Genomic DNA, 26070 nt, shown 5'->3' on the forward strand with positions numbered 1-26070 from the left:
AAAAAAAGTGAGAAAGTGAAAGATGTGTGTGAATAATAGAGAAAAATGAAATGATGTGTATAGACATCATGGTTACTTAGGAATTGAATTGAGATCGGCGGCCATCGAGAAATATGAAATGAAAGAGAAAAATGAAATGATCTTTAGCTTTGAATTGGGATTGGAGGCAATTGAGTTGGTTTTTGGTGGATTTGATTTTGGAATTCGGTTGGGTTTGTTGGGAATTGAGTTCGGGTTTCAATTAGGTCATCGGAAGGTCACCGAGAATTTTTCTACGGTGGTGGACATCGGTTGTAGATCATTTTTTTTTTCCAGCCAAACTCTGTTTGCGCATGTAGCGCATGCGCCGGTTGTGATCCCTCACTTTGAGAAGAGGGAAGAATCTCCGATTTGACAATCCTCATGCTCTAATAACTCGATTATCAAAAATTGAGATCGGTGACGTTGACAAACCCGAGGTCTTTAAAGGGTTGACAACTTTTCATGTTGGAGGTGGTGGTGAGGACTGGGCTCTAGCTAAAAGATTTTGTGGCTTCGAGAATAATTAACAAAGATGTTGGGGTAGGGTGTGAGGAGGGGGAAAACTTAAAAGAAGGGACTAAATTTAATCACATACCATACTTGAAGTTATCAACCAACATCATGTTACGATATGGTCTTATAGTTTTATCGCTAACACCTCTATGCAAATCAATTTGATCAATCTGGTCTATTTAGCCAATATGTCAATTTAAGTGTTGAAGTAACATAAATGACACCTACATCTTGATGATTTGTCAGACTGCCACGTGATCTTTCGGGAGCATTTAAAAATTTGTTCCAATTTATTGAAGAGACACATATTTTTTTATTTTTCTAAAATCTAGTTGGTCTAATAATAATATAATATATCTTTTACAATATCGTTGTTTGCAAAAATAGAAAAATAATTTGACATCGAATCGTCTTGCTTTGGAGTCTGCCCCGAGAAAAGAAAGAACTTAAAACAAGTAAATACGTATCTTGATTTCCTGTTTTCACTTCTGTTGGGTTTCTTTCATTTTGCTCTCGTTTCGTTCAGCTGAAAATAGAAAGGTTTAATCCTCTGGCTCTTCTTTGATTGCATTTACACGATCTGGGTCTACCTCCTACTACAAGCTTATCATCTCACTTTGCCTTCTTTCTTATTTTGATTCTGGGGCTATTTAATTATGGGTTTCTATTAGCAGCTTTGGACCATTTTCTTGTTTTTGTTCAATTGATTGATGGAGTTGTGTTTTTTGTGATGACAAGGTTGTGATCTGACAAGTATGGTGAAGGACACTGCCTTTTATGATGTCTTGGGTGTCAATGTCGATGCCTCCGCTGCTGAAATTAAAAAGGCTTATTATATCAAGGTAATCTCAGCTTTTTCAGATTTCCCATTTTGTTCAACTTGTGATCAGAGTCTTGGAGCCATTACAGTTTTGGGTGTTTGTTTCAAGTTTATGCGTGTGCTGGTTTCGATTGAATGATATGGATAATGGCTAGGTAGTTGGCTTGGATACTATGCGTCTTATTAATCTCATTTGTTATTCCGCTCAACATGTTTTGCATTTCCAGAAACTTTTGGGTATAAGAACTGGCCTAATAATACTCTTGAGAGTTTAACGATTTATTCTGTGTGCTAAAGCCTCAAAGCTACTGCTCACCATTTTAAGCACCTTGGGGAGTGGAGTCTTAACCACATTGCTCCATTTAGGGCTGTCCCTGCTTAAATGTGCTCCATCCTATGTGATATGTTTTTCTGATCTTCTTACCATGTTACTTTACTTTGAATGTATGTATCAGCTGCTCTATTATAATAAATTTTTTTATGATTTTTGTCTAGGCAAGGCAAGTTCATCCGGATAAAAATCAGGGAGATCCAAAGGCTGCTGAAAATTTCCAAGTAAGCATATTATAACTCAATTTACTATAGACAACAGTACCTTATTATTAGACACTCATCTGCATAATCACCACTATTATACTAGTTCATCTTATTAAGCTTAGAGATGGAATGTTTTAGTTTCTGGGAAACCCTAGGATGCTTCCATGACCACTATTGGACACTCATTAGAGTCTAGATACTTGAACTAGGAAAGTATGCTCATTTTTGTGACCAGCCTTTCACAGATGTGACGTATGCATATTGCCTCCCCAAGCTGCTTTTGATTTGACTGGTTTGTTTATGGAAGACTCATTCAAAAGTAAAGGAGAAATATTTCACTTGGCATCTAATGCTGCTTTCTTTACTTTGAATATTTTCTTATTGTTCTGGTTTTATTTTCTGGTTATGAAAGGCACTTGGTGAGGCTTATCAGGTTTTAAGTGATCCAGAAAAGCGTGAAGCATATGACAAAAATGGAAAGGCAGGCATACCACAGTAAGATCTTACACTTTGAGAATAGAATCATACTTACACATATACTTAATGGTAGGCTCTGTAGTTATTTTCTTATATAAGAGTAATGTAATCTTTACAACACTTAACTCTAATTAATCTACGCCACACTGAATTTTACACACTTTTGCTAATTACAAGATGTAGTTCTTAGGGTGCACGATATGTTGAACAATGAAACAGAGTATGTAAATAGATTTGGACGAAAAAGCTTGACACCCTTTGACTCTCACAGTTTTGGAGATGGAAATTTCTCTTTGTTTTATTTTAGTCAATTGCTTTCTAATATCTCAAGGCAAAACATGTTGGAAGATAATGTATGTGTAAATCTGTATCTCTTTTCCAGGGACTCCATGGTAGATCCTGCAGCTGTGTTTGGGATGCTTTTTGGGAGTGATTACTTTGAAGATTATGTCGGCCAACTTGCTTTGGCTTCGTTGTCAGCTGTTGAAGTTGACGAAGATACACAGGATCCTGAAGTCCATAAGCAGAGAGTTCAGGAAAAAATGAGGGTACTTGTTTATGCTGCTGTTATCTATATGTTTACCTTCTCAATTCACTCAATTTTACACCCTCCCTATCTTCTATTCTGTAGGCATTGCGGAACGAAAGGGTAGAAAAGCTCATAACTATTCTGAAAGATCGTTTACAACCATTTGTGGATGGTCGTACAGATGAGTTTGTAAGATGGGCAAATGTAGAAGCACAACGTCTCTCAAATGCTGGTAAATCCTTTTAATGGTCTCATTCTAAGAGGAGCATAGTGTATTTGGAGGAAGATCTTAAAAATCTTTAGTTTTGAGCTTCAAATCCGCCTTGACAAGAATTGTTTCGATTGCATTGTGATTAAACTATTTCAACTTTTATCGTGATACTGTATAACACATGTGAGAATAGACTCATTGTAGTTGTCTCAGAAGATAGACACTAAAATGATCAGACTTGTTATATTATAAGTCATAAGGAGTTGGAGATATTTATTGCTCCTCCACATCAATGACATCATTAATGTGGTTATTCTATGATTCTATATTTAAGAAAATTTTCCGAAGAAAATGTGACTTCTCAGCAAACTTTTGTATTATTTGATCAATTGCATATATGATGAAACCTTAATTTTGTGTTTCTTGATGCACTACTCATTAATCATGGTTGATTTTTCTATCAGCCTTTGGCGAAGCTATGCTACATACAATTGGTTATATCTATGCTAGGAAAGCTGCAAGAGAGCTTGGAAAAGACAAGCGATACATGAAAGTACCCTTTTTAGCAGAATGGGTGCGAGATAAAGGACATCAGATAAAGTCACAAGTATCAGCAGCTTCAGGTGTAGTTTCTGCTGTCATGAAGTTCTAATTTGGTAAAAATAGGCTGTCTATCCTTGAAGGCTGTATTCTTCACTGTCCAAGCAAACTCATGCCTTTTTTTTTATTTTTTCATTTTATTTTTATATTTTTATGTGTAGGTGCTGTATCTTTAATTCAACTACAGGAAGAGCTGAAAAAGATAAACCAAGGTGAAAACAAGGAAGAGAACATAATGAAAGCCATTGAAGAGAAAAAGGATGCAGTGCTTAATTCCCTTTGGCAGATCAATGTGGTTGATATTGAGTCAACCTTGTCACATGTCTGCCTAGCAGTGAGTTTCAGTTCACTTATTTAGCGATTATCTTGTGGTTTTAAGTTGCATAATTTTAGTTATATCTTTAGGTTTAGGAGTTATACCATTGATAATTATTCAAAGGAAATAATAGGTTTTAGGCGAGTGTCATTAAATGTGTTTGAACACTGGGGTGAATGTGAACAATGATTTTATTCTACATGATACTGTGTGTGTGTGTGTGTGTGTCTGTGTGGCCTTGTTCTAGAGAAGATCTCCTTTTAAGAATCTGACAATTTTTACTATTCTACACCAGTATATGACCTAATCCAATGATGAATATAAAACATAACACACACGCACACACAGAAAATGGTATACATGGCTGGTTGCATGGAAACTATTAAGACTAAGAGAGCAGTGTAAATGTAAATCCAACATGATAGCATGGATATAGGTAAAACTAATTAAAGACCAACCTGTTGTAGCATTTTAAGAATGATTATACCTCTTTTCTTTTTCAGGTACTTAAAGACCCCACTGTGTCCAAGGATGTTTTGAAGACACGAGCTACAGCATTGAAAAAGTTGGGAACAATTTTCCAAGTAAGCTTAGTTTTCCATTTCCACTAGTAATTATAGAGGGATTTCAAATTTTGAGCTATGTAGGTAAATTTGTTGTGGTGTGGATCGACTATAGCTTAAATTTGCCTTATTTTTCCGATGAAACTGATGTATCCTTTATTTTTTTCAGGGTGCAAAGGCAGCTTACAGTAGAGAGAACAGTCTCCGCCATGAAAATGACGACAAAATAGATCCAGCGTCAACATCGTAATTTTACCCACAAGTAATTCCATCTTTCAGTGATGAAGGTCATTTTGAATGGTGATAGGTTCTTATTACAGCGTTATAGCCATCTGCTGAAATATTGTGGAATGTATTTGCTCTTGATTGTATTAGTTTAGTGTGCACCGATGACTCGATTCGACTGTGGCCTTTTCAGTTATGTTCCAATGTGTCGTTTGATGTCTGACATATGCTGCCTTGGGAATTAGACGGTTTGTATCAAATGTTTGTGTGGTCACCATCCCCAGGCCCGGACTTGATAGATAGGAGTCTTAGGAGCAGAGCATAAAGATCTTAGGGCCCAGAAGAAAAAATAAAAAAAATAAAGCTCATTTTATAATCAAATATAGTTAAATAATTAATGGAAGCAACAATTAATTTCACAGCTCTATTTCTAAACACAATTAACACAATTAATGGAAGATAATGGTACTGACTGTAATTAAGGGGCCAAAACAAGGGGATCAAACATGTTCTTATCATAATTAGTGTTAACATTTTAATTTAATTTTTACTCGAAATAACCCAAAATAAAATAAGGTAAGTTTTTTTGAAAAAAAGAAAAAGAAAAGGTAAGAGCTTAAAATAGGTTTCATATGTAAATAAAATTTTTAAAATATAATCATCAGAACATTTTGGATATGATGTTCTATAATTAGATTTTAGAAAATGACATCCTATTACTATAGACAGTTGTAAAACACAGAAAAACCATCTTTCAACAAATTTAAACAAATAAGGACATATACCCAGGTCCACAGTGCATAGTACCACGTCATGTCAGCAATTTTTTACACAAAATACCCAAAAAAACCATTATTTTGAAATATCTATAAAACTGCCACTGGTTCAAAATACCACTTCTCCACCAATTTCAGATCTAAGAAACACAAATATCTACAAAACTGCCACTGGTTTAAAATACCACTTCTCCACCAATTTCAGATCTAAGAAACATACCGATTCTTCTTCTTCGCCGGTCACCGCTCTGACCAAATCGCTAGGAGGCGAGGAAGGGAGGAAGAGCCAAATAATGAAAGGATGAATGTTGACCAAGGCTTCGCCGAATCCAACCAGATCTGATTTGATTATTCTTCAATCTCTACAACTTAGTTTACTCAAAGATTCTTTGGAATTAAAACCCATATCTTTTGAATTTGACAGCAAAAAGTGATTATTTGTAGCTAATCTGTGATCATGCTTCGTGCTGCTACTGCATTCTGCTATGTGTTGTTATTGCATTCTATTTGTGCTGCTACTGTATTCTGCTATGTGCTGCTACTGCGTGCTGCTGTTGTGTGCTGCGTGCTGCTACTAAGTGTGATGTTGGTGTGTGTTGTTGTGTGCTGCTACTGTATGTGTTGTTGTTGTGTGTTGTTGTGTGCTGCTACTGCGTGTGTTGTTGTGTGCTGCTACTTTGTGTGTTGTTGTGTGCTGCTACTACGTGTGTTGTTGTGTGCTGCTACTCCGTGCTGTTTTGTGCTGTTATTGCGTGCTGCTAATGTGTGCTGCTACTGCGTGTGTTGTTGTGTGTTGTTATGTTGCTACTGCATACTGCTGCTACACTAAGTTGTTGAAAACCTGCTACTATATTCCACTTACTGAAAAATCTCAAAATGTGAGACTTTTCTCTTCTAAAAACATATTTAATTAGTATAGGGTTAATTTGGTAAATTAAACCATGACACATGACATACAGAGAAAAGATTGTCCTTAATTGTTAAAACCTGTCCTTATTTGTTTAACAACACAAGTGGATTTATTTGTGTTTTAAATCATTTTGGAAGATGTATATCTGATTTGCTAATGAGATTTTGAGTTCATAGTTTCAGTTTTTGAAATATCTTTATATATATATATAATTAAAAATTAAATTATAATTTAAGGATCCAGCTTTGAAATTTCGAGTCAGGTCTCAAAATCTCAAGTCCGGGCCTGATCATCCCCTAGCTTGTTAATTCAGCATCTGAATGGATGCTGCTTGATCAGTGTTTACACATTTGCCAATTATGGACACCATATACTTCATGACAAATCAAATTTACACATTCTTCCAGCAAATATTTTCTGCGTCTGAGTCTGAGAGTCGATGAGGGTGAGATGGCTGAGATGGTCAGGTGTTAGGTACAAGCTGCTCAAGTAAAGAAAAACTAGGGTCCTATAATCTATGTAAAAGCAGGAAAAAGATTTTACATTATCTTATTCTAAATAAGTGAAAATCATCACTGATTGGACCCTTTTGCCGCATGTAGTATTTAATCTACAGCATCCGTTAGTGCTATTAGTGTTACAATTATTAGACTACGAAACTTTGAAGGTATTGGTTAATGATCAACAATGAGAGAATCAGAAATGCAGTCTCATACTCTCTTTTACAACTTTAAATCTATAGAGAGCTAAGAGAGGCCAGGCAGCTTGGAGTTAGAACTCAGAACCTTATACAACAAGATTTTTTCTTCTTCTTTGGTCTGGGCTGTGAGGACTAGTTTCAAACCAAGGAACTTGCATTTATCACAAGCAACGAGCCTCAAAGGTTCGAAAATAAACCAACAATGTATATAAAGCCGAACATTCTCTACTCATCAAGTGCCTCCATATCTGTGGAGAGGCAAGTAAAACCAAGCCGAAAGGTGCAATACATGATGTGCAGTTCTGATCTGCATCACTGCAGGTCGCAAACCAACAAGGATTCGAGAAATGAGAACTAGCTAGAGAACCTCTTACATCTAGAGCTTTTCATCCCATTTTAGAAAATTATTATCATGTTGATCCCTGGTCTAGTCTAATGTGATAGAATTCAGCTTTTCTGAGTAGTATCACTCTCACTAAACTCACCCTTTTTCAGGTTCGTAGTGAAACTAAACATACAATTAAGTATCATCGAGTACTGCAGATTGGCAGTAATCTATGCATTGCTGTTGGAATCCAAGGCTAGCTGATTTCAAAATAACTTCCAGGAACTGGTATGAATCTAGGACAATCCGGCAAAGGAGATTTATGCAAATTCTTTGTAAGGTTGTTTTTATATTCCCCCTGCACATCTGTCATTCCACTAAACTCTAAAAAGCACAGATCCAGAGTATATCTTCCAAAGTAAAACCATAACTAATAAGGCTAGCTGTTCATTATAGGCTAAGCTTTCTAGCCATGCAATTCAATGAGAGTTAAAAACTATCTTATCCTATGCAGCAAAGGAATAGACAAGACTTCATTTCATTGTTTTCACTGCATGGACAAAGCTACTTATAATGAGGTTGTTCTGATGGATGGAAGACATCACAAATATCCAGACTCAAATCTCCCCATTATAATTCCCTAATTAGTGCACAACATCCCACATTCCCACTAGGTCTTTAGTACTCAAGATAGGCTAACCATGTTTTCTGAAAGGTGTATGTTCTTGGTTAGTGAAGAAAACGAACGGCCAATTATTGAAGGCAATTGAAGGTAGGGATGGTATTACTTAATCTAGGGGTTGCCCTAGCTAAGACCACTTTAACTAAAAGAAAGATGGCTGTTTTGAATATGTATGCTTCTCTTTATTCTCCACCAGTGTTCCTTGAGTGGTATTTGGTGCGTTGTCCTTGTCCTTATAGATAATTGAAAGCACTAGCCATCCATAAAAGCTATTTTATACCTAATATCTCTTTTCTAATCTTCGCAACCAAAGGACAAACACTTAACTAATCACCAAACTTTCCTGCTAATTTCCAAATTTCCATTGCAGTCCTTCTGAGTTTACTGGCAACTGAAACCAACAAATCTAATTCCTGACCTCTTATATTCTCTTTATACGTTATTATTGCAAAAAATGACAGACTTGAGCTACAGCTCGTCAAACAAGCTAGCATCGAAGCTTGAAAATCGAACAATTGTGTACTCAAACTCGATCCTACAGAACATATGAATCTTGTAAGAAGATCGGTTAAAGGAAGATTCACTGTAAACATATTATTTTATCATGGTTCTTGAGTATATCATGATACAGCAATGTTATATTGAGCATATCAACCTTCAGTAGTTGAGGAATAATAGATTACTTGTGTCACAGGCGACACAAGTATTGATCGTATTCGAGGGAAGCAAGTATCCAGTTGATATGATCTTCAATCAGTTCAAATATCTGACTGATCGATTTTCAAGTTCGAGTACTATAGGTCTTATAAGCTGCAAACAACTGTGATACAAATCCCCTATATATGTGTAAACAGACATGATGGTGTTCATCTTGGTGTATCCAAACTCTGTTACATGCTGTTTTTCTGGGTGTGTTGTATGTAGAAGATTCTAGTAACAATTCTGAAATATATTGTAGTTATGCTCTTGAAGACAATCAGGGGTATTGTGATCATTTCCACTGGAAATCCTATTGTACTGAGCACTATTCTCTTAATTACTATATCAATCCACTTACTTCCTGGACTTGGTGCTTCAGCAACAGCAAAGTGTAGTCTATGTCACCTTTCTCATTTGAATTTAAAACTTAAAAGCATGAATAAAGCTTTAATTATTTTATACTTAACTGTCAATTTTCAGTTTATCTCTAAGAATTCCACTCCATGTAATTAAATCTCTGATGTTTCTTAATTAGCACTAATAATGTAGATCCAGTAGATATATAGCTGGGAAAGCATATATATCATTTGGTGTCCATGCACTAATTCTCTAAAACTTGAATGAGAGAAAATAGCTTAGAAAACAACAAAGTTGCCTAAACATTATGGGTTTCATGTGTCTCAAGAAGTTCACTATCCTTATTCTCCTGATTTCTGCATCATCACTTTTATCGGCCTCATCTGCAGCAGGTTGGTCTATATTCATGTCTTCCACTGCAGCTTTATTTGGTTTTATCATGTATATACCAACATATAGTGTCAGAGATCTGTTACTAAAAAATTGTAGACACACATAAATATAAAATTGTTTTGAAGCATGCATGCTCATGCAGAACTAGGAAATGTGCATATTTTCTTAAACTAAATTGTGAACCTTCTTTGCAGATGCAGCATATTAGAAAGTAGCATATATCATCACTTTTTCTTGTTGTTGCTTCATCACCTTCTGCTTGATACTAATTATGCATAAGATTGAACAGAACACAGAATTTCAGCTCAGTTTCTTATATGCAACTGATTTTGCAGGTAGACAATCCAAGTTTGTCAATAAGTTGGCTAAAGAAGCAGTGGATGCAAATCCAGAGGTATATATATTCTGGTTTATCTTCTACACTTGTTTCTCCATTTCTCTGAGTAATCAGAATCAAGTAGCTGTTCAATAATGATATTTCTTGAGCTTGAAATTCATCACAAAGAACACTGTGGTTGGCATCAAACAACTAATTTACTAATTTAACCAAAACTCAGATGTTCACAGTAACTTCTTCAGAATTTGAGATCTTGCTGATGCATTATCTGATTTTTGACATGGTAGGAAGTACTAGGGAAGCCATTGAGCCACAAGGAAGCTGCCAGAATCCATGAAAGGCTTCTCAGGGTTAACACAAAAGATTACGGACGATACGATCCAGCACCTGCTCTTGTTAAGCCTCCTTTCAAGCTCATCCCAAACTGATCATGATTTACATATCAAAGTTGGAAGTTGGAGTAGTAGTGTCTTATCATTAAATAAAACGAACTAGCTTATGGTACTTGCTATAAAGTACTCTTGAAGGAATCTCCTGCTAATGTAAGTATATGACATATATAGACAATATAAATACTAAGTTTTGAGGTGTAATATCAACGAGTCGTTTTCTTATGACGAACTTTGTCAGTCGTTTATTGAAAGATGTCAAACTTGCCAAATTGTTATGGTAATTATCTAAGTAAACTCACATTTTCTTGCTAATAAAGCTCAGCCGAGAAAGCAAATATCGACATAAAAGGACCCGAGGCTCAGGTTCTATAGTCTGCAAGGTCGGGCGCAGACCCTTCGAAATAGAAATCAGCTTCTTACACCCTTTGGAAGACTCATGGCATATACAAGGGTAAAAGTTGTCACCTCAGTTGGTTTAAGTGACCCTATATATTGCCATTCAATTAATTCCAGTACATGAGCAAAAAGGGTTCTTTGTATATTTAGTTGTTGGATACCTGCTCTGCTTTTTTGAGAAGAGAGCACAACCACCTTGCAATTGTTGTCTACTCTAAAATGATTCCTATGTAAAGCTAGAGGTGTTTACGTTGATTCAAACAAAAGGTACCCAACCTTTCTTGGGGTGTGAATTTGAAGGAGCTTGGGAGAGTTCTAGCTTGTGAAAATTCAAGTCTTTCCACGAGTCTTGCTGATTCTGTTCAAGCGCAGAACGTTTATACTCTTTCCTCAGGCTGAACAGATACATTTAAAGGAAACTGATTTTTATTGAACCTAGGTAGATGCATAGCTTTCCAGAATAAGAAGGAAGAGTAAGAATGTATGTAGACCAGATACAACTCAGAAAAATAGAAAACACTACGCAAACACATCAATCTCCAGTAGCCACAGACGTACAAACCAGGATCGTATAACTCAACTATCTAGAGCATAGCAAGCCAAATGGTGAGCTGGGCTACTACTCAGTGACTCAAGAATTCGACATCTCTTCCATGATATTTCCAATCTCCATCATCAGCTAGAATTCTTTGCAAACTTCCAAAAATGTCTACAAAAAGAGGATTTAAGCATCGTATGTATCTGTAAAACTTCATATTTATACTTAAAAGAAGCTGCCCAAACATTGCACATGGAAAAAACTAAAATTATCAAGAGCTTATTAAGATAGGTAATAACATGCCTGTGTGTCTGTGACATGAAAAACTTGCCTCAAGAAGAAATCAAATCATAAGTGCAGCATCGATCTTACTCTCAGTGCAGGACAAAAGGTTACAATCAATAGATCAACAAGAATTTTGAAGAAAAATAAGTAACCTCCTGCCAGATCCATGGAAAAGAGAGGCTTGTTCAGTTGTTCATGCAGGAACTAATCTTATTATAACATGAAACAATCCATCGGTTCAAAGAAAAACCCACAAAGAAAATCATAAATAAGTAAGATGTTCTTATGAACAGAACACCTGTTCTACCTTATTATTAATACATAAGACTTTATGCCTTAATGGTTGTCAAATATAGAGCAATCAAAAGTTTTACTATGATCAATCTTAAGAAGGTTCAGTGTTCTCTTTCAACAAAAAAAAAAAAAGCAGGTTCAGTGTTCATGAACAGAACATCTGTTTTACCTGATCAAATAGAAAGCCAGCATAGATAAGACATCCATGATCGTCAAATATAGAGAAGTTCAAAGTTTAATATGATAAATAGTAAGAAGATTTTGTTTGATAGATGCTCAGAATTATGGAGAGCAACTTAAGAAAAAAATTACCAAGTGCAGTAACTCAGAATCTAATGGAATTTCAAAAATTACTCGTATAGAATACAAAATGAGAAGTATGGTTTCATGGTTTCAACTTAGTAACTTCATAATGGCTTTTTTATTTCAACTTAAGGTTTGAGATTAGGTAGCCCAGCCCAACAACAAGCAACAAAGCCCAGCCCAACAACCACTCCATCCTCGATCCCTCATTTCTTCTAAACCCTCTCTCTCTCTCGCACTCAAATCCAACCATGGCTCTCTCCAAACCCACCTTCCTCACCCACCTCAAAACCCTAACCAATCCCCGCCTCCGCCGCCTCACACCCCCCTCCTTCCTCTCCGTCCGCTCCCTCTCATTCGCCACCCCCGAAGAAGCCGCCGCCGAACGCCGCAGCCGCAAGCGCCGCCTCCGCATCGAGCCCCCAATCTCCTCCCTCCACCGCTCCCAACCAAAACCCCAGCAGCCCCAAAACCCTAACCCTAATGCCCCCAAACTCCCCGAACCCGTCTCGGCTCTCTCCGGCAACCGCCTCAACCTCCACAACAAAATCCTAACCCTAATCCGCCGCAACGACCTCGAAGAAGCCGCCCTCTACACCCGCCACTCCATCTACTCCAACTGCCGCCCCACCATCTACACCGTCAACTCCGTCCTCGCCGCCCAGCTCCGCCAGTCCAAATACTCCGACCTCCTCTCCCTCCACCGCTTCATCACCCAGGCCGGCGTCGCCCCCAACATCGTCACCCACAACCTCATCTTCCAGACCTACCTCGACTGCCGCAAACCCGACACCGCCATGGAGCATTACAAGCAGCTCATCAACGACGCGCCGTTCAACCCCTCGCCGACGACGTACCGGATTCTGATCAAGGGATTGGTGGATAATGGCAAGCTGGACAAGGCCATGGAGCTCAAGGAGGAGATTGATGTCAAGGGCTTCGAGCCGGATCCGACCGTGTATCATTACTTGATGGTGGGGTGTGTGAGGAATTCGGATTCGGATGGGGTGTTTCGGCTTTACGAGGAGCTCAAGGAGAAGCTGGGAGGTGAGGTGGAGGACGGGGTGGTGGTTGGGAGCTTGATGAAGGGGTATTTCATGAAGGGGATGGAGAAGGAGGCCATGGAGTGTTACGAGAAGGCTGTGGGGGAGGGTTCCAAGGTGAAGATGAACGCGGTGGGTTATAACTCGGTGTTGGAGGCTTTGTGTAAGTATGACAAGTCTGATGAGGCATTGAAGTTGTTTGATAGGATGAGGGATGAGCATTCTCCTCCGAGGAGGTTTACGGTGAATTTGGGGAGCTTTAATGTGATGGTTGACGGGTATTGCGCACAGGGGAGGTTTAAGGAGGCTGTTGAGGTGTTTAGGAAGATGGGGGAGTATAAGTGTGAGCCGGATACTTTGTCATTTAATAATTTGATTCAGCATTTGTGTAGCAATGGGATGCTGAGTGAAGCAGAGGAAGTTTGTGGAGAAATGGGCGGGAAGGGTGTGAACCCAGATGAGTATACTTACTCGTTGTTGATGGATACTTGTTTTGAGGAGAATAGGCCTGATGATGCAGCTGAGTATTTTAGGAAAATGGTTGATGAGAAGTTGCGGCCGAATTTGGCTGTTTATAATAGGTTGGCTGATGGGTTGGTTAAGGTGGGGAAGGTTGATGAGGCAAAATCGTTTTTTGATCTTATGGGGAAGAAGCTGAAGATGGATGTTGCTAGCTATCAGTTTATAACGAAGGCGTTGAGTGATGCAGGGAAATTCGATGAGGTGCTTAATGTGGTGGATACATTGTTGGAGGACGAATGGATTGAATTGAATGAGGAGTTGCAGGACTTTATCAAAGGGGAGCTGAGAAAGGACGGGAAAGAGGATGAATTGGAAAAGATGATAGAGGAGAAGGAAAGGCTGAAGGCTGAGGCTAAGGCTAAGGAGATTGAGGAAGCGGAAGCAGCAAAGAGAAGTAGAAGCGCTGCTGTCTCCTCGTTACTCCCATCTAGCTTGTTTGGGAAGAAAGAAACTGAGAAAGTAGGTGAAGCTACAGCTTCTGTGGAGGCTGCTCCAGCTGCTGACACAAACTCGGCAGAGGAAGCAATGAAAGGTGAAAGTTCATCCAAGAGCGAGGGTGCAAACGAGCAGCTAGCGGCTTGAGTGCAACATTTCTTGTGAAAACTCTGCAGGGAAAAATGGTAGTATTTTGTGTTATCTGCTTCCCTAGCTAGTTTAATTTGTAATCAGGTTTTAGAAATTATTGGATTACTTCTCTACAATCAGTGTGTTAATGGCCTGTAATTGGGCAAATTATTCTCTTCTGATGTTTCAGTCCTTTAAACGTTGAATATCTATATGAAAAGTGCTAGTTGCTTAACAACAGCTACAAGACTAGAAGAGCCATACTCCAATGCCATGGAGGAGTAGGCTAGAAAAAACCAACAATGCTAAACACCAAAGGGCGCCGATAGACGTGGCCTTACAACCATCACCCAGGTGAGCCGATGACCCTTCCTGTTGGCCGTGAAGTGGTAAAAAAATCACTGTCTGGTAAATAGGTAAGCGGTGTCCTGGACTCCTGGTATTTTCCATTGTCTTCTTCAGCTAAATATCTTCCAACCCAGATGAAGTCAATTTGCTTACATCAGTGTGTCTACTCCATAGTTCAACCCCTTCAGCAGCTCATCCCGAGCGTTTACAGTAAAACGGTGCCGTCAAACTGCCACAACTATCTGTTTATCTCACTCTTGCGATCACCACTTCAGTTTGTGAATATTTTGTCAATAAAGTACAAGTATAAATGATGAGTGTTGTCTATAAGTTCATGGAGTGAGTCATGGGTTTAGTTTGGAAGATATTTTCAGTATTGCCTCCGTTCAAGTTATTTTACTGTCTGAACTAGTCTGGAACTCCTTTCTTAAATTCAATATCATATTGGCAACTCATGAGCGTGTCTGCGTGTGGTGCTGCTGTTTGTTAATCTATGTTTATAATGGAGATGAATCAATCTGTTTATGTATATAGTTTGTGGCAACTCTAGTATCTAAAACAGGAATATAGTTGCCTAGCGATTTGGATCGTCCAAGTCCCTGTGTTCATCGGAATACTTACAGTATCACTAATGTTATATATTACACAGCAACCTCCTCTAGTACAGTACGTGTTTTTTTAGTTTTCTGTAGTTCAAACCCGAACTTATTGACTTAAACAAGCGTTTCCTTGTTCTTTAAACTTGATTCTTTGGTTCACCATTGACAAAGCTAGTTAAGGTCCTTGTTATTGACTATTATTTATGCTGAAAGTTAAAGGCTGGAGGTCTATGCATTTATACCAGATCTTACTAATGGTTACGGTACAATAGGAAGAGCATAATTGTGGCAACCTGGACTTTTATTAATTTTAAGAAAATAAGAAATAATGTATTTTAATTATTTTATTTTTTTTGTTTAGCAGTAATTTAAATTCATAAATGTGGGTGTTGTGTTTATTTATTTATGTATATATGTAACTATAAATTTGTAAATCAGCCCAATATGTTTTTGTTAGACCCAAGCCCAATCTAAGTCTAAACCCAAGAGCAACAGATTACTTCTACCTCTGTTTGGTTGTCGTTTAACGACAAAAAGTGTGGTGAACTCAATTCGTCTTATGCTCTCTTCACTCCCTTCACGATCGGCCTCTGCTCTCTCTGTGGTCATCCTCCTCCATCCTCCTCCATTATGTTCCTCCTTGCAAGCACCACTCCACTTACATTAGAAGATCAGACCTAATACAATGATAAGATTGAGTTATCTAAGAAGCTAGAGGTGTCGATGTTATAGGAGAAGACTTGGAGAAGTCAGTTACCAAGAAGCAAAAGGTGGCAATTCAATCGAGGTGGCATCTGATTCCATCCTATCTAGAATTGAATTCTGACTTGTTTGCATAGTAGTATAAATACCCAGATTTGGTTCTCTTGTTATTCATTGAGTTTTCTATCACTGGTGTTTAGGAAAAGAAAAGGGGTGAGGGAAGGAATTTTGAGATTAAAGAGGAATCTGAAAAACATAGTTCTGAATTGAGGTAGGGAGACCTCGGGAACCTCTATTTAATTTTGTATTGGTTGTTGGTTTGCTATATGTGATGAAGCTCTATGTAATTTTGTTGTGTTCCTTGCTCATGTTTTGCTATATGATTTTGTTTATGAAATTGGATTGTGAAATTACTGATCAAGTATTATTGATGATGTATTATTCATTGTCTTAGTTATTCATCATGTTCATGAATATAAAACTAAGGAAGCAAGAGTTTGACAAAATTGGGAATGAGATTTTTGAGAGAATGTTTTTGTGTAGTTAAGCTTAATTCGTAGGGATCAAGTATCATGTGAGCTAATATGGCTGTACGATTTTGGTGATCGAGATTAAGCAAGAGGACTAACCAAAATGAATCATGGCTTGGGTGAGGGGGTTATTATTGAAGGGATCAATGCATTCATGCATTGTTATGGTTGTTGTTTAAAGAGGACTAACCTCTTACTGAGTGTTGCTCACTCTTAAGAATATATTGTGCAGATGTTGAACATGAAGTTTAGGTTTCTCTATTTGAAAAGTTTTGTGCATGATGTGATGAAAGTGTGTGGCTTGTCTCTTTAATTTTTTGTCTAGAATAAGAGCAAAAGGTTGCCGGCTTGTGGTTTTGCCTTTGAAGTTTATTTTTAATTTCAGTTGGAATGATGTACTATATATGAAGCAAGTTTGTATTGTAATTCTATGACATCTTTATTGAATTGGTTATGCCCTTTAATTGGTTCCAAGTTCTACAAATTGGTTCATTATTTTTCAGCTTTAATATTTGGAATTCTAAGATTCAGCAACAGCTAGCTTTTGTCTGAAAACAGTACAATTTCATTTGGAATTTGAAGTTGGTTTCTTCATAAGAATTGTAGTAGACATCTTAAGGTTCATTCTAGATTTTGAATCACTTGAAAACAATTTTTGTAGATTAAGTTATAATTTTTCAAAGTTTAGGGTCTGCATCAGGAAATTCTGCAGATTTGTATTTTTCTGAGATTTTGTACCAGTTAGCTTCTTTCGAAATACTATACAAATTGGTTAGTTTTTTGCACTTTTGGTCTTCATGAGACCTTAATGATCGTTTCATAACTGGAATCTCTTGAAAATAAGTTTTCTAGAATTAGTTATGATTTTCCAAAATTACAGCTCTGCTGCATAATTTTTCTGAAAGCCTCAAATTATCCTTGATTTCTATTTTCTATCCTATTTTTTATTTTCCAGTCACACCTTCAACTCAAGAAAAAAAAAATACATCCGAGTCAAGGTGTGACAATAATGTACCATTCATTTAAATGTGAAGTTAACTTTACAAGCCATTGTCCTATAGAATTCTCTTACCTGCATGACAAATATGATTATCAAATGCGTCATGGGGTACTAACAGGACAACATTAATGGTTATCAGATTCAGTTGTGGTTTTAGAATATTAGCTAGCCTGTTCATGATTCCTATGCAGGTTTTGTGATGCCAGTTGCTGGATATGAACTCACTTAAATAGTTAAATTGGTTGGAAAGCTTTAGTATCATAACTCCATTCAACTAGATTATCAGGTGTGAACAAAACCTCCTAGAATTTCATTGCACTAGTTGCTGTGATTTTCATTTAAGGAACTTACAAATTGCTGTGATTTGGTTCAAGATGAACATCATCAAAAACAAACATAGAAACAAGATAAAGATGGGATTATATGGTTCTTCACATGCATTGGAAAGGAATTTGCTGATAATTGAGAATGAGGTGGTAATCAAAGACTTTGAAGCTTTGGGGTTTCGTAGGATAAGGTTTAGTCAATTTTTATTTAAGTGCTTCTTGTATTGTCTTGTATCTTATGTTGCATTTTTAGTATGCAAATGTCTTTGAGGGTATGGGTTGATACGTTCCCCTATTTACGCCCCTTATTTAGTTAGTTTTTATTTATGTGTTTTTTGTATTGTAGTGTATCTCATGTTGCATTTTCAGTTTATGCAAATGCCTTTGAGGGTAAGGCTTGATATGTTCCCCTTGTCTAAATATGTTTCTTTGTTTTAATTAACAAGAATTTTTCACGTGAGATTTTAGTGTGTTATAGTTAACCCGAGTAACAATTTCATTTTGGCTTAGCCACTGGATATGACTTGGTAGGTTATCCGGTTTGTCCCAATTTTTCAGTAGGCTGAGCCAGCCACGACCCTCCCAATGTCTAAAGCCAGCTAAGGCTGATCATGATGAGATTGTTACTCAGGCTAACTATAACACACACAAAATTTCACGCGACAAATTCTTGTTAGTTAAAAAAAAAAAAATACACACACCTAGACATGGAGGACATAGCACGACCCTCCTAACGTCTAAACCAACCGGGGTTGACCTCTCACCGAGCCCACCACCGCTACCATCCTAAAATTCGTCTTCGTCGTCGTCGTCAACAGTAGAATAGAGGGCTAGGCCTAACAAGAAGAAAGAGAGGGGACAACTCATTATTTTCTAGCTTATCAAACGACTACCTTCCGCATTACTAATCGTAACAAAATTCCTTCATAAACATGATCAATTTTATATTTAAAATAGTTTTCGAGTTCCACGTAACCACTGCAAGCTACCCTTTTTATTTTTTTATTTTTTTCATTTTCATTTTCATATGGGTAACCTTCTCAAAGGCACCAAGATTAAATCAGCCAAATCATGTTAACGAAAGTGCATAAAAAGAAACATAAATGCAAATATATTTTGCAAGTGCCCAGTGTCATTTGGTCTAGTGGCATCAATCTCCCTTTATAAGTAGAATGTGGTGAGTTCGACTTTTAGTTGTTTGTGGATAAAAAAAAAGAAGATATTTTACGAGAACAATTCTGCATTATCTATAGTACAAATTAATTTATAAGTAAGAAGTTGTGAATTCGACTTTTAGTTGTTTGTAGATAAAAAAGAAAAAAATATTTTACGAGGACAATTCTGTATTATCTATTGTACGAATTAATTTAGTTACCCAATATTGACAAAGTTAGTCAACCTAAGGTGGCTCATAAGGGCTTTTCCCATTGGGTGATATATAATGACACTAATCCACCATTGACGTCGATGTTGAATTATTAAGGATTATTAATCTGATGACTCCCAAGTCTCACCCACACACGCCTCCATTTTGCTCCACCTAAGTCGACACGAACCCGAAAAGACGTCTCTGTCCACCGTTTCACTCTAAAACCCCGACACCTAGGAGGTCATTTTCCCATCCGCATTTGCAACCTGTTTTTGTTATTTAAGAGGCATAGTCGTAATTTACGTGCACAACTCAAAGTCCAAGATATTTGGTCACGCTGTTTAGACTGGCACCGTCCACCTCTCTCACCAACTGATTACTTGTTTGGGTTGCCTAATCAAGCTCTACCTTATAAAATTAGCAATGGTTTCATACCATTTTGGTTGAGAGTTAGTGACCAAAATGGGATCCAGAATGTTGTCTTCATAGTCATGAATGCTTCATTCACCATTTTCCCTAATTTTGCTTAACACAATGGGGCCGGGTCTAGCTTGATTCATGAATGAGGTTACTACTTTTGTTTATCCTTAGACATTCTTATTCCATAATCCCTTTTTCACTCCACTAAAATTCTAAAAAGAAAAATTAATAAGCACATTCACACAACTGTACACCGGCCGCCCGTTCCATCATTTCCTTATTGATGCTTGCGACGTAACCACATTCTTCTTCTTTTTTTTTTTTTTTCCTTTTCTTTAATTTTATGCAGATGCTTCATCATATACATGCCTAAAAAGATAAATACGTAAGGTTGATAGTCTACATTGGTTCAACCAAATTAGCATTTACTCGACTAACCTCTTCAACAAAACAAACAATTGCTTTATGACTTTTACTTTCTAATGTGTAACATTTTCCGAGTCCAACACATGAAAAAACACATCATAAGCTTTAAAAAAGATGACATCTTCTAATTCTCATTGAGGTTTTTAAAAAGCGTTATATTGATAATTTCCATTTTTAGTTACCAACAATGACTTGGCACAACATGTCAAAAGCACATTGTGCGGTATACAAAGTAGGATAACCACTTATACTCACAAGTTGGACTTCTTGAATCTAAAAAAAACATTTTTTGTTTACTCTTGTGATTCTTATTTCATCGAATCTTAACTTAGTATCCAATAACAACATTAACCGGATAACACACTTCATTAGGAACCCTAGGATTCCTACCCATCCACAAAGAGAACAAAATCAAGTTTCTTTAATTACGGGTATTTTATGTAGTGTTAATAAAAGGAGATAGAAGAGAATAAGGAATTTCTTGAAGATATTTTTCTTCAATTTTTTGCAGTGCGGAAATGAAAACGCCATGATACTTTGCTGGAACGTGAAAAGCACGGAATGCGTAGTACCCACTCCGAGTACTGCAAAAGACACCCACACCCTACAAACCCCCCCAATAATCACCTGCTCTCCACACCACTGTAAGCTCACTACAACCCAAACTCACCACGCTTTTAATTACTTTAATCTCGCAAATCGAATAAAGACGACGCCGACGATTGCGTCACCAAACGCCGTCACGCCGCAACGCCGTTAACCCCCAAAACCTTCCCCTCAAAACGACCTCACTCGCTTTTTTCTCTCTTTTTCTCTCTGCACAACAACAACAAAGAGCGAAGAGCAGCAGCAGCAGCCTTTCCGGTCTCTCTCTCACTTTCTCTCTCTAGCCTCCCGTCGCTCTCCGAATGCGCGGTTCCGTCACGGCAAGGTCTGTGTTTGATTGCGCTCTGTATTGAAATACATCGTTGTTATTATAGTGATTATGTGATTGGATTTTAGAGGCTAGGGATTATTCTTCTTTTGGATTTCGAAACGCTTCGTGGTGTTTGACTATGAATTTCCATATTTTCTGCATAAAATCCGGATCCTCCGTCTGACCTATGTAGCGAGCTCAATATTTGCTATTTTTGTTTTGATTTTTTTTTTTGGAGTTGGACTTAATCTTTGAGTGTGCTCCTTGAGAGTAGCAGATTGAATCGAAGCCAGGAACCGTATATATATTTTCAATTAATTTTAATTTATTGTTGTTGTTGTCGGTGTTTTCATTTTTGTTGCTAAAAAAATGGGAAAACAAAATTATAATAGAACTGTTTTTTGTCTAGTTCTTGAAGCTATACACTGAACTAGAGGGGTTTATTTGACAGTTTTATATATTTAGCTCAATAGTAACTATTAAGCCCCATTACTGCTCTCACTGTGTATTCAGCTGGAAAGTCGAAGAGCTTTAAATTTTTTATTTAATTCGGAGTCATCGGGTAAACCTTTTATTCATTTGATTTTGATCTGAATTTGTGACGATTACGATTTTCGTTCACGCTGTGTAGTGTGGGAGTTATCTCCTTTAATGATATTTGCATCTTTGCTATACTTTCGATGGTGTTCATGATGGTTTGTTTCATTTGTGTAATTGCAGAGGAGCTACTATATATGCGGTGATTATCAGTTGAGTTTTGAGTTTGAGCATGCGTGTTGTAGCTGAGGGTTAGTATTGTAAGTTAAAAGAGTGCAGTGTATTTGGAGGATATGGGGTCTGCTTGTTGTGTTGCTGCTAGGGATAAGACGATAACAAACAGAGCTAATAGTGAGAATCTGCATCGTAATGTTCGGTATTCACCCACATGGAGCTTTCGGTGGGATAATAGAGTTGGGGTAGCTGGTGAAGAGACTTCTGTAAGTTGGCTTTCTGATGGGATTAGCAGGAATGATGGATCTGAAGCTAAATTTGAGTCGGCTTGTGTATCGGAAGAGGGAAGTCCGTTGGAACATGTGCGAAGACATACCACACATAAGTCTTTAGTTTCTGAAGGAACTGCTGGGAGTGTGAGAACCCCTGCTTCAGGTAAATTTTTATGGTTTTTTTATTGATTCAGAAATCTATACTTGATTCAAGATTTTGCTTTCCACCTTCGCCAAAGTTCTTGTAATGAAATTCACGGGTTCGATAGAGGATTAGTCGATTACAAATTCTTTCTTGCACTGTCATGTGGGGTTATGCACTTATGCTGTCTTAGTCATATACACTTTTAGCTGGCTGAGCATTTTGCGTGTGCCATACTGTCTTCAGGATTACATGGTTATAGGAAGCATGGCAACTTGTACAAACAATTTCTGCATCCAGTAAAAAAAAGTTAATGGCTGAAGTACAAAAGAGGGTGAAGTAATTTGATTTACCTAGGTTTCAACTAGTTCAGGCTTAATCAGTTTCCTTCTAAAATATTAAGGATGGCAACCAACTAAAAAATGATATCTTTCCATATTTTTGTAAATGTTGTCTTATTGAAGTAGTTTGGATGTAACAAGGTTATTGAGTTTATGAAGTACACATTTCTAATGGTCTATCTGCATTTAGTCCAAATAACAGTGCTCAGTACTGAGTGCTGACATAATTAACCAAATAGATACAAGTTTACATGGAAGCCAGAGTACTCCAAGCTAAGGTTGACTATGGTGAGCCATATGTTGCCAAATTTGACTGATGAGGATGAGGATAGAATTTTTAGAGAAAGACACTAATCGAATGGATTATAGTTTCATGTTAAAAATCCTTGAACGTAGATTGGAGATTTTTTGGGCTTTTCCATTTTGATTCATGATTTTGTTTATTTTAATAAAGTTTAAGCATTTTATAACCGATTATACATGTTACATGGTTCTATATTCAATAGGTGTTAAAATCTGTCTAGCCAATTGGCTGTTGGTAATGGAACTTCCTTAAGAATCAAGGTGAAGGATGAGATTTCAAGGTTCTATCACCAAGGCTGTGTTCTTTCCGTATTCCGAAATGTAGTCCGCTTTTCCTAATGAAACAGTTGTTTTTTGTAACTTAAAACACTAATCTGGTATCCAATCTTAAATGCGATGTTGGTTGATTGGTTGTTTTGATTTCCTCTGACTGGCTTGTAAGTAGGATAGGTCAATATTCTGTTGCCTATTTCCTTGTTTTTAAAGCAAGCTTGTCTTTGTGGTTCTTAGAAGAAGATGAGATTGCATACATGCGGCAGCTTTTCAAAAAGTAATTATATTAATTCCTGGGAAAGCTACCCTTATAGAATTATACGACTTATGTGTGAAGCTCCTTGGGCTGTTTTTATTATCTTGAAATGTAGCTTGATATCTCAGGACGATTCCATCATACACCATATGATATAATTCGAAGTAAATTATTTTACTTCCTGATTAACATACTCTTATCTGTTTCTTTCTCTGGTTTACTATTAAAGTGATATAATTGGGGGTGCTTGGTTAGTAGATGGAAGTACTAAAATATGTTTTAGCTGAATCTGCCCCTTTTACATGTTAATTGTTGCCGTGACATTTTCCACTGATATATTTATACATGTCTATGGCAGATCAATCTATTTCAGGAAACATTTCCATGGATGCAAGTCTAGATCAGGTCGATCATATGCGGGTGAGGCACTGTCTGCAATGATTTAAGCACCATATAGCCTTCCATAAAATATTCTATTTCTAATTCCCATGTTTGTGGATTAATCTGTAGACAAAGGAGTCAACTGATTCCCCAACAGTGTCATATCCGTCTCCTGCAAAGCTATCAGTTTCATTGCCTTCTACTTCATCCTTGTCTGCGTCCCCATTGTCATCCCAATATCACCTGCCTCCTGCTAGCTCAACCCCGTCAAAGTGGCCTCGCTATTCTCCTCGACATCAGCTATTAAGGCAAGTATCTGACAGCCGCATTCCAGGAAACAAATCACCAAGCTACCACTCAATTTCTGAAGATAGGGTAACGCTCCCCTCATGGAGCAATGAATCAGCTAGGGGATCCCGTGGTGGGTCGTCAGATAGTTGGTCTATGCATGCATTTTCTGAGCTCATGGCCACATCTAATAGAGAAAGGTGGTCTTTTGATAGTGAGTCCTTTGGCTTTAATCGTGAGAAGATTACCAGATCCAGTAGCAGAATTTCAGCCTCCCCCTCTGTTGATTTGCAGACATGTGGGATTTGCTCAAAGCTGTTAACTGAGAAATCCTCATGGAGTGGCCAAAAGTTTATTGCGAACAATGAGCTTTCTGTGGTTGCAGTTCTAACATGTGGGCATGCTTATCATGCTGAGTGTTTGGAGCATATGACGCCTGATATCAACAAGTATGACCCAGCTTGCCCTGTTTGCACCTTTGGGGAGAAACAGATCCATAAGTTGTCAGAAAAAGCATTGAAAGCTGAAATGGATTTAAAGGCTAGAAATAGGAGGTCAAGGAATCGAGTGCTAGATCTTGATAGTGATTCTGTTGTGTTTGATCGCTTGAAAGGCAGTGGACATCAAGGAAAGGGTCCTAAAATGGCATCCAGTTCCAGCATGAGAAGTTCCTCGGGAAAGCCTTTTCTGAGACGGCTCTCATTTGGCTCCAAGAGTGCTCGGACCCTGTCGGAGAATCATTCTACCAGAAAGAAGGGGTTCTTCTGGGCAAAATCTATAAAGATGTGAGCATACGTAGCGATGTTACAGGTGAGCCCAACTGTTTTCATGTAATTATTAAAAAGCTATATTACTTTTTACCCCACGACCAAAATTATCAACCTGGTATTTTCTGGATTAGGTTTAGTTGGCACTGAAGTCAAAATTTTGTGTCCAAATATGGGAGCTATGTTGTCTTTCGTGGACTGGATTTCTTTTTTTGGTTCTTTTTGGACTTATATTTTTTATTTTATACAGATTCCAGTGTTGGGTCTTCTTTTGAAATCTCAGTTGGATTGTGAAGAGCACACGTATCATGACACTGTAAACTCTTGCAACTGCATACAGTCTTGACATTCAACAGGGTTAGCTTTTGGAGTTACACTGTAAAGATGAAACATGAATATATAGAACAGTGTTTTATAGTGAAAAAAATTAGAAATGGAAATTCATAAACAGTCTATGTTCTGATATTCGTATTTTGTACAGATTCTTTTGTTTTTTGCTTGATTGCATTCATACATGAATTTATCAAATTATGTATGGTAGATGGATCCTGGACTTGCCAAATAGCATTGCCATCCCTGACTACAACATACAAGGGTATATTGTAATACACTATGTGATTTCTGTTTGTTGTAGATATTGATTAGAGTGAGAGCCTGAGAGGGAGGGGATAAAACACCTAGAAACTTCAAAATTTGATGATTTGATTTCAGAAATCTTATATCCTCATTTACTTTTCTTACAAATTGATAGATTCTGTGGCAAACCATAATCCCAGGACCCAGGTTGGATGAGTTGTGGATGCCATGCCCATGTCACCATTCTCAACATCGATTTAACTGAATGATAGTAATATGAAATGCCAACTCTTCGCAGCAATAGGAGAGAAATTGTGGGTTGCAAGAATCAGAGACTTAGGAATGAGGCTAAAAGCCATGTTCACCTTATTCGACCCTTGCTAAAGAACGAGGCTTGGGAGCTCTTCAGCAAGAAAGCATTATCAAGCTTGTTCTTCTGAGCTTTTGTCATTAGCTTGCCAACTTGTGGATAAGTGTGAAGGCCTTCCTTCGGCTATTGTGTCTGTAGGTTATGTTCTTATGTCTTCTAAGAAGTTAGTCACTGGATGAATGGGACAAAGTCCTCAACAGCTTCAATTGGCATTTAGATAAAGATTCATTGCTAGACCCTGTGAAAAACATCTTGTTCATGATTTTCAATGATTTGCCATCTCCGTTGAAACATTGCTTCCTCTATTGCTCTCTATTCCCAAAAGATTGTGTAATCAAGAGAAAAAGGCTCACTAGGTTTTGCTGAACATGTGAAAGGCTAGGGATCACACCAGAAGTTGTTGCAGACGACAATCTTATGGAGCTC

General features: G+C 37.6%; 3 protein-coding genes and 1 non-coding gene across 5 annotated transcripts; all 4 read left to right on the forward strand.

Annotated features, from left to right (window-relative positions):
- The first annotated feature begins 978 nt into the window (after positions 1-978).
- On the forward strand, positions 979-5072 carry LOC101313749 (chaperone protein dnaJ 10-like). The gene is made up of 10 exons (XM_004289594.1): positions 979-1074; positions 1273-1376; positions 1850-1909; positions 2304-2386; positions 2751-2916; positions 3000-3129; positions 3573-3731; positions 3870-4042; positions 4528-4608; positions 4757-5072. Exons 2-10 carry the CDS (start codon positions 1290-1292, stop codon positions 4835-4837), a joined length of 1020 nt encoding a protein of 339 aa, XP_004289642.1. The 5' UTR covers positions 979-1074; positions 1273-1289; the 3' UTR covers positions 4838-5072.
- A 4389-nt stretch (positions 5073-9461) lies between these two features.
- On the forward strand, positions 9462-11116 carry LOC101314035. 2 transcript variants are annotated; one of them, XR_183876.1, is made up of 4 exons: positions 9462-9653; positions 9990-10048; positions 10279-10533; positions 10701-11116. It is a non-coding gene; the product is annotated as an uncharacterized LOC101314035 (transcript). The 2 variants fall into 2 exon arrangements; XR_183875.1 differs by having other exon boundaries at positions 10279-11116.
- Positions 11117-12450: 1334 nt separating this feature from the next.
- Positions 12451-15040, forward strand: LOC101314518 (pentatricopeptide repeat-containing protein At3g49240-like). Its single transcript, XM_004289595.1, has 2 exons — positions 12451-14384; positions 14519-15040. Exon 1 carries the CDS (start codon positions 12451-12453, stop codon positions 14344-14346), a length of 1896 nt encoding a protein of 631 aa, XP_004289643.1. The 3' UTR covers positions 14347-14384; positions 14519-15040.
- A 5824-nt stretch (positions 15041-20864) lies between these two features.
- LOC101314805 lies at positions 20865-25420 on the forward strand. Its single transcript, XM_004289596.1, has 5 exons — positions 20865-20979; positions 21685-22110; positions 23621-23667; positions 23773-24741; positions 24949-25420. Exons 2-4 carry the CDS (start codon positions 21795-21797, stop codon positions 24718-24720), a joined length of 1311 nt encoding a protein of 436 aa, XP_004289644.1. The 5' UTR covers positions 20865-20979; positions 21685-21794; the 3' UTR covers positions 24721-24741; positions 24949-25420.
- The last annotated feature ends 650 nt before the right edge of the window (positions 25421-26070 follow it).

The sequence above is a fragment of the Fragaria vesca genome, linkage group LG2 (assembly GCF_000184155.1).
Source record: "Fragaria vesca subsp. vesca linkage group LG2, FraVesHawaii_1.0, whole genome shotgun sequence".
In the NCBI taxonomy this organism is placed as follows: Eukaryota; Viridiplantae; Streptophyta; class Magnoliopsida; order Rosales; family Rosaceae; genus Fragaria; species Fragaria vesca.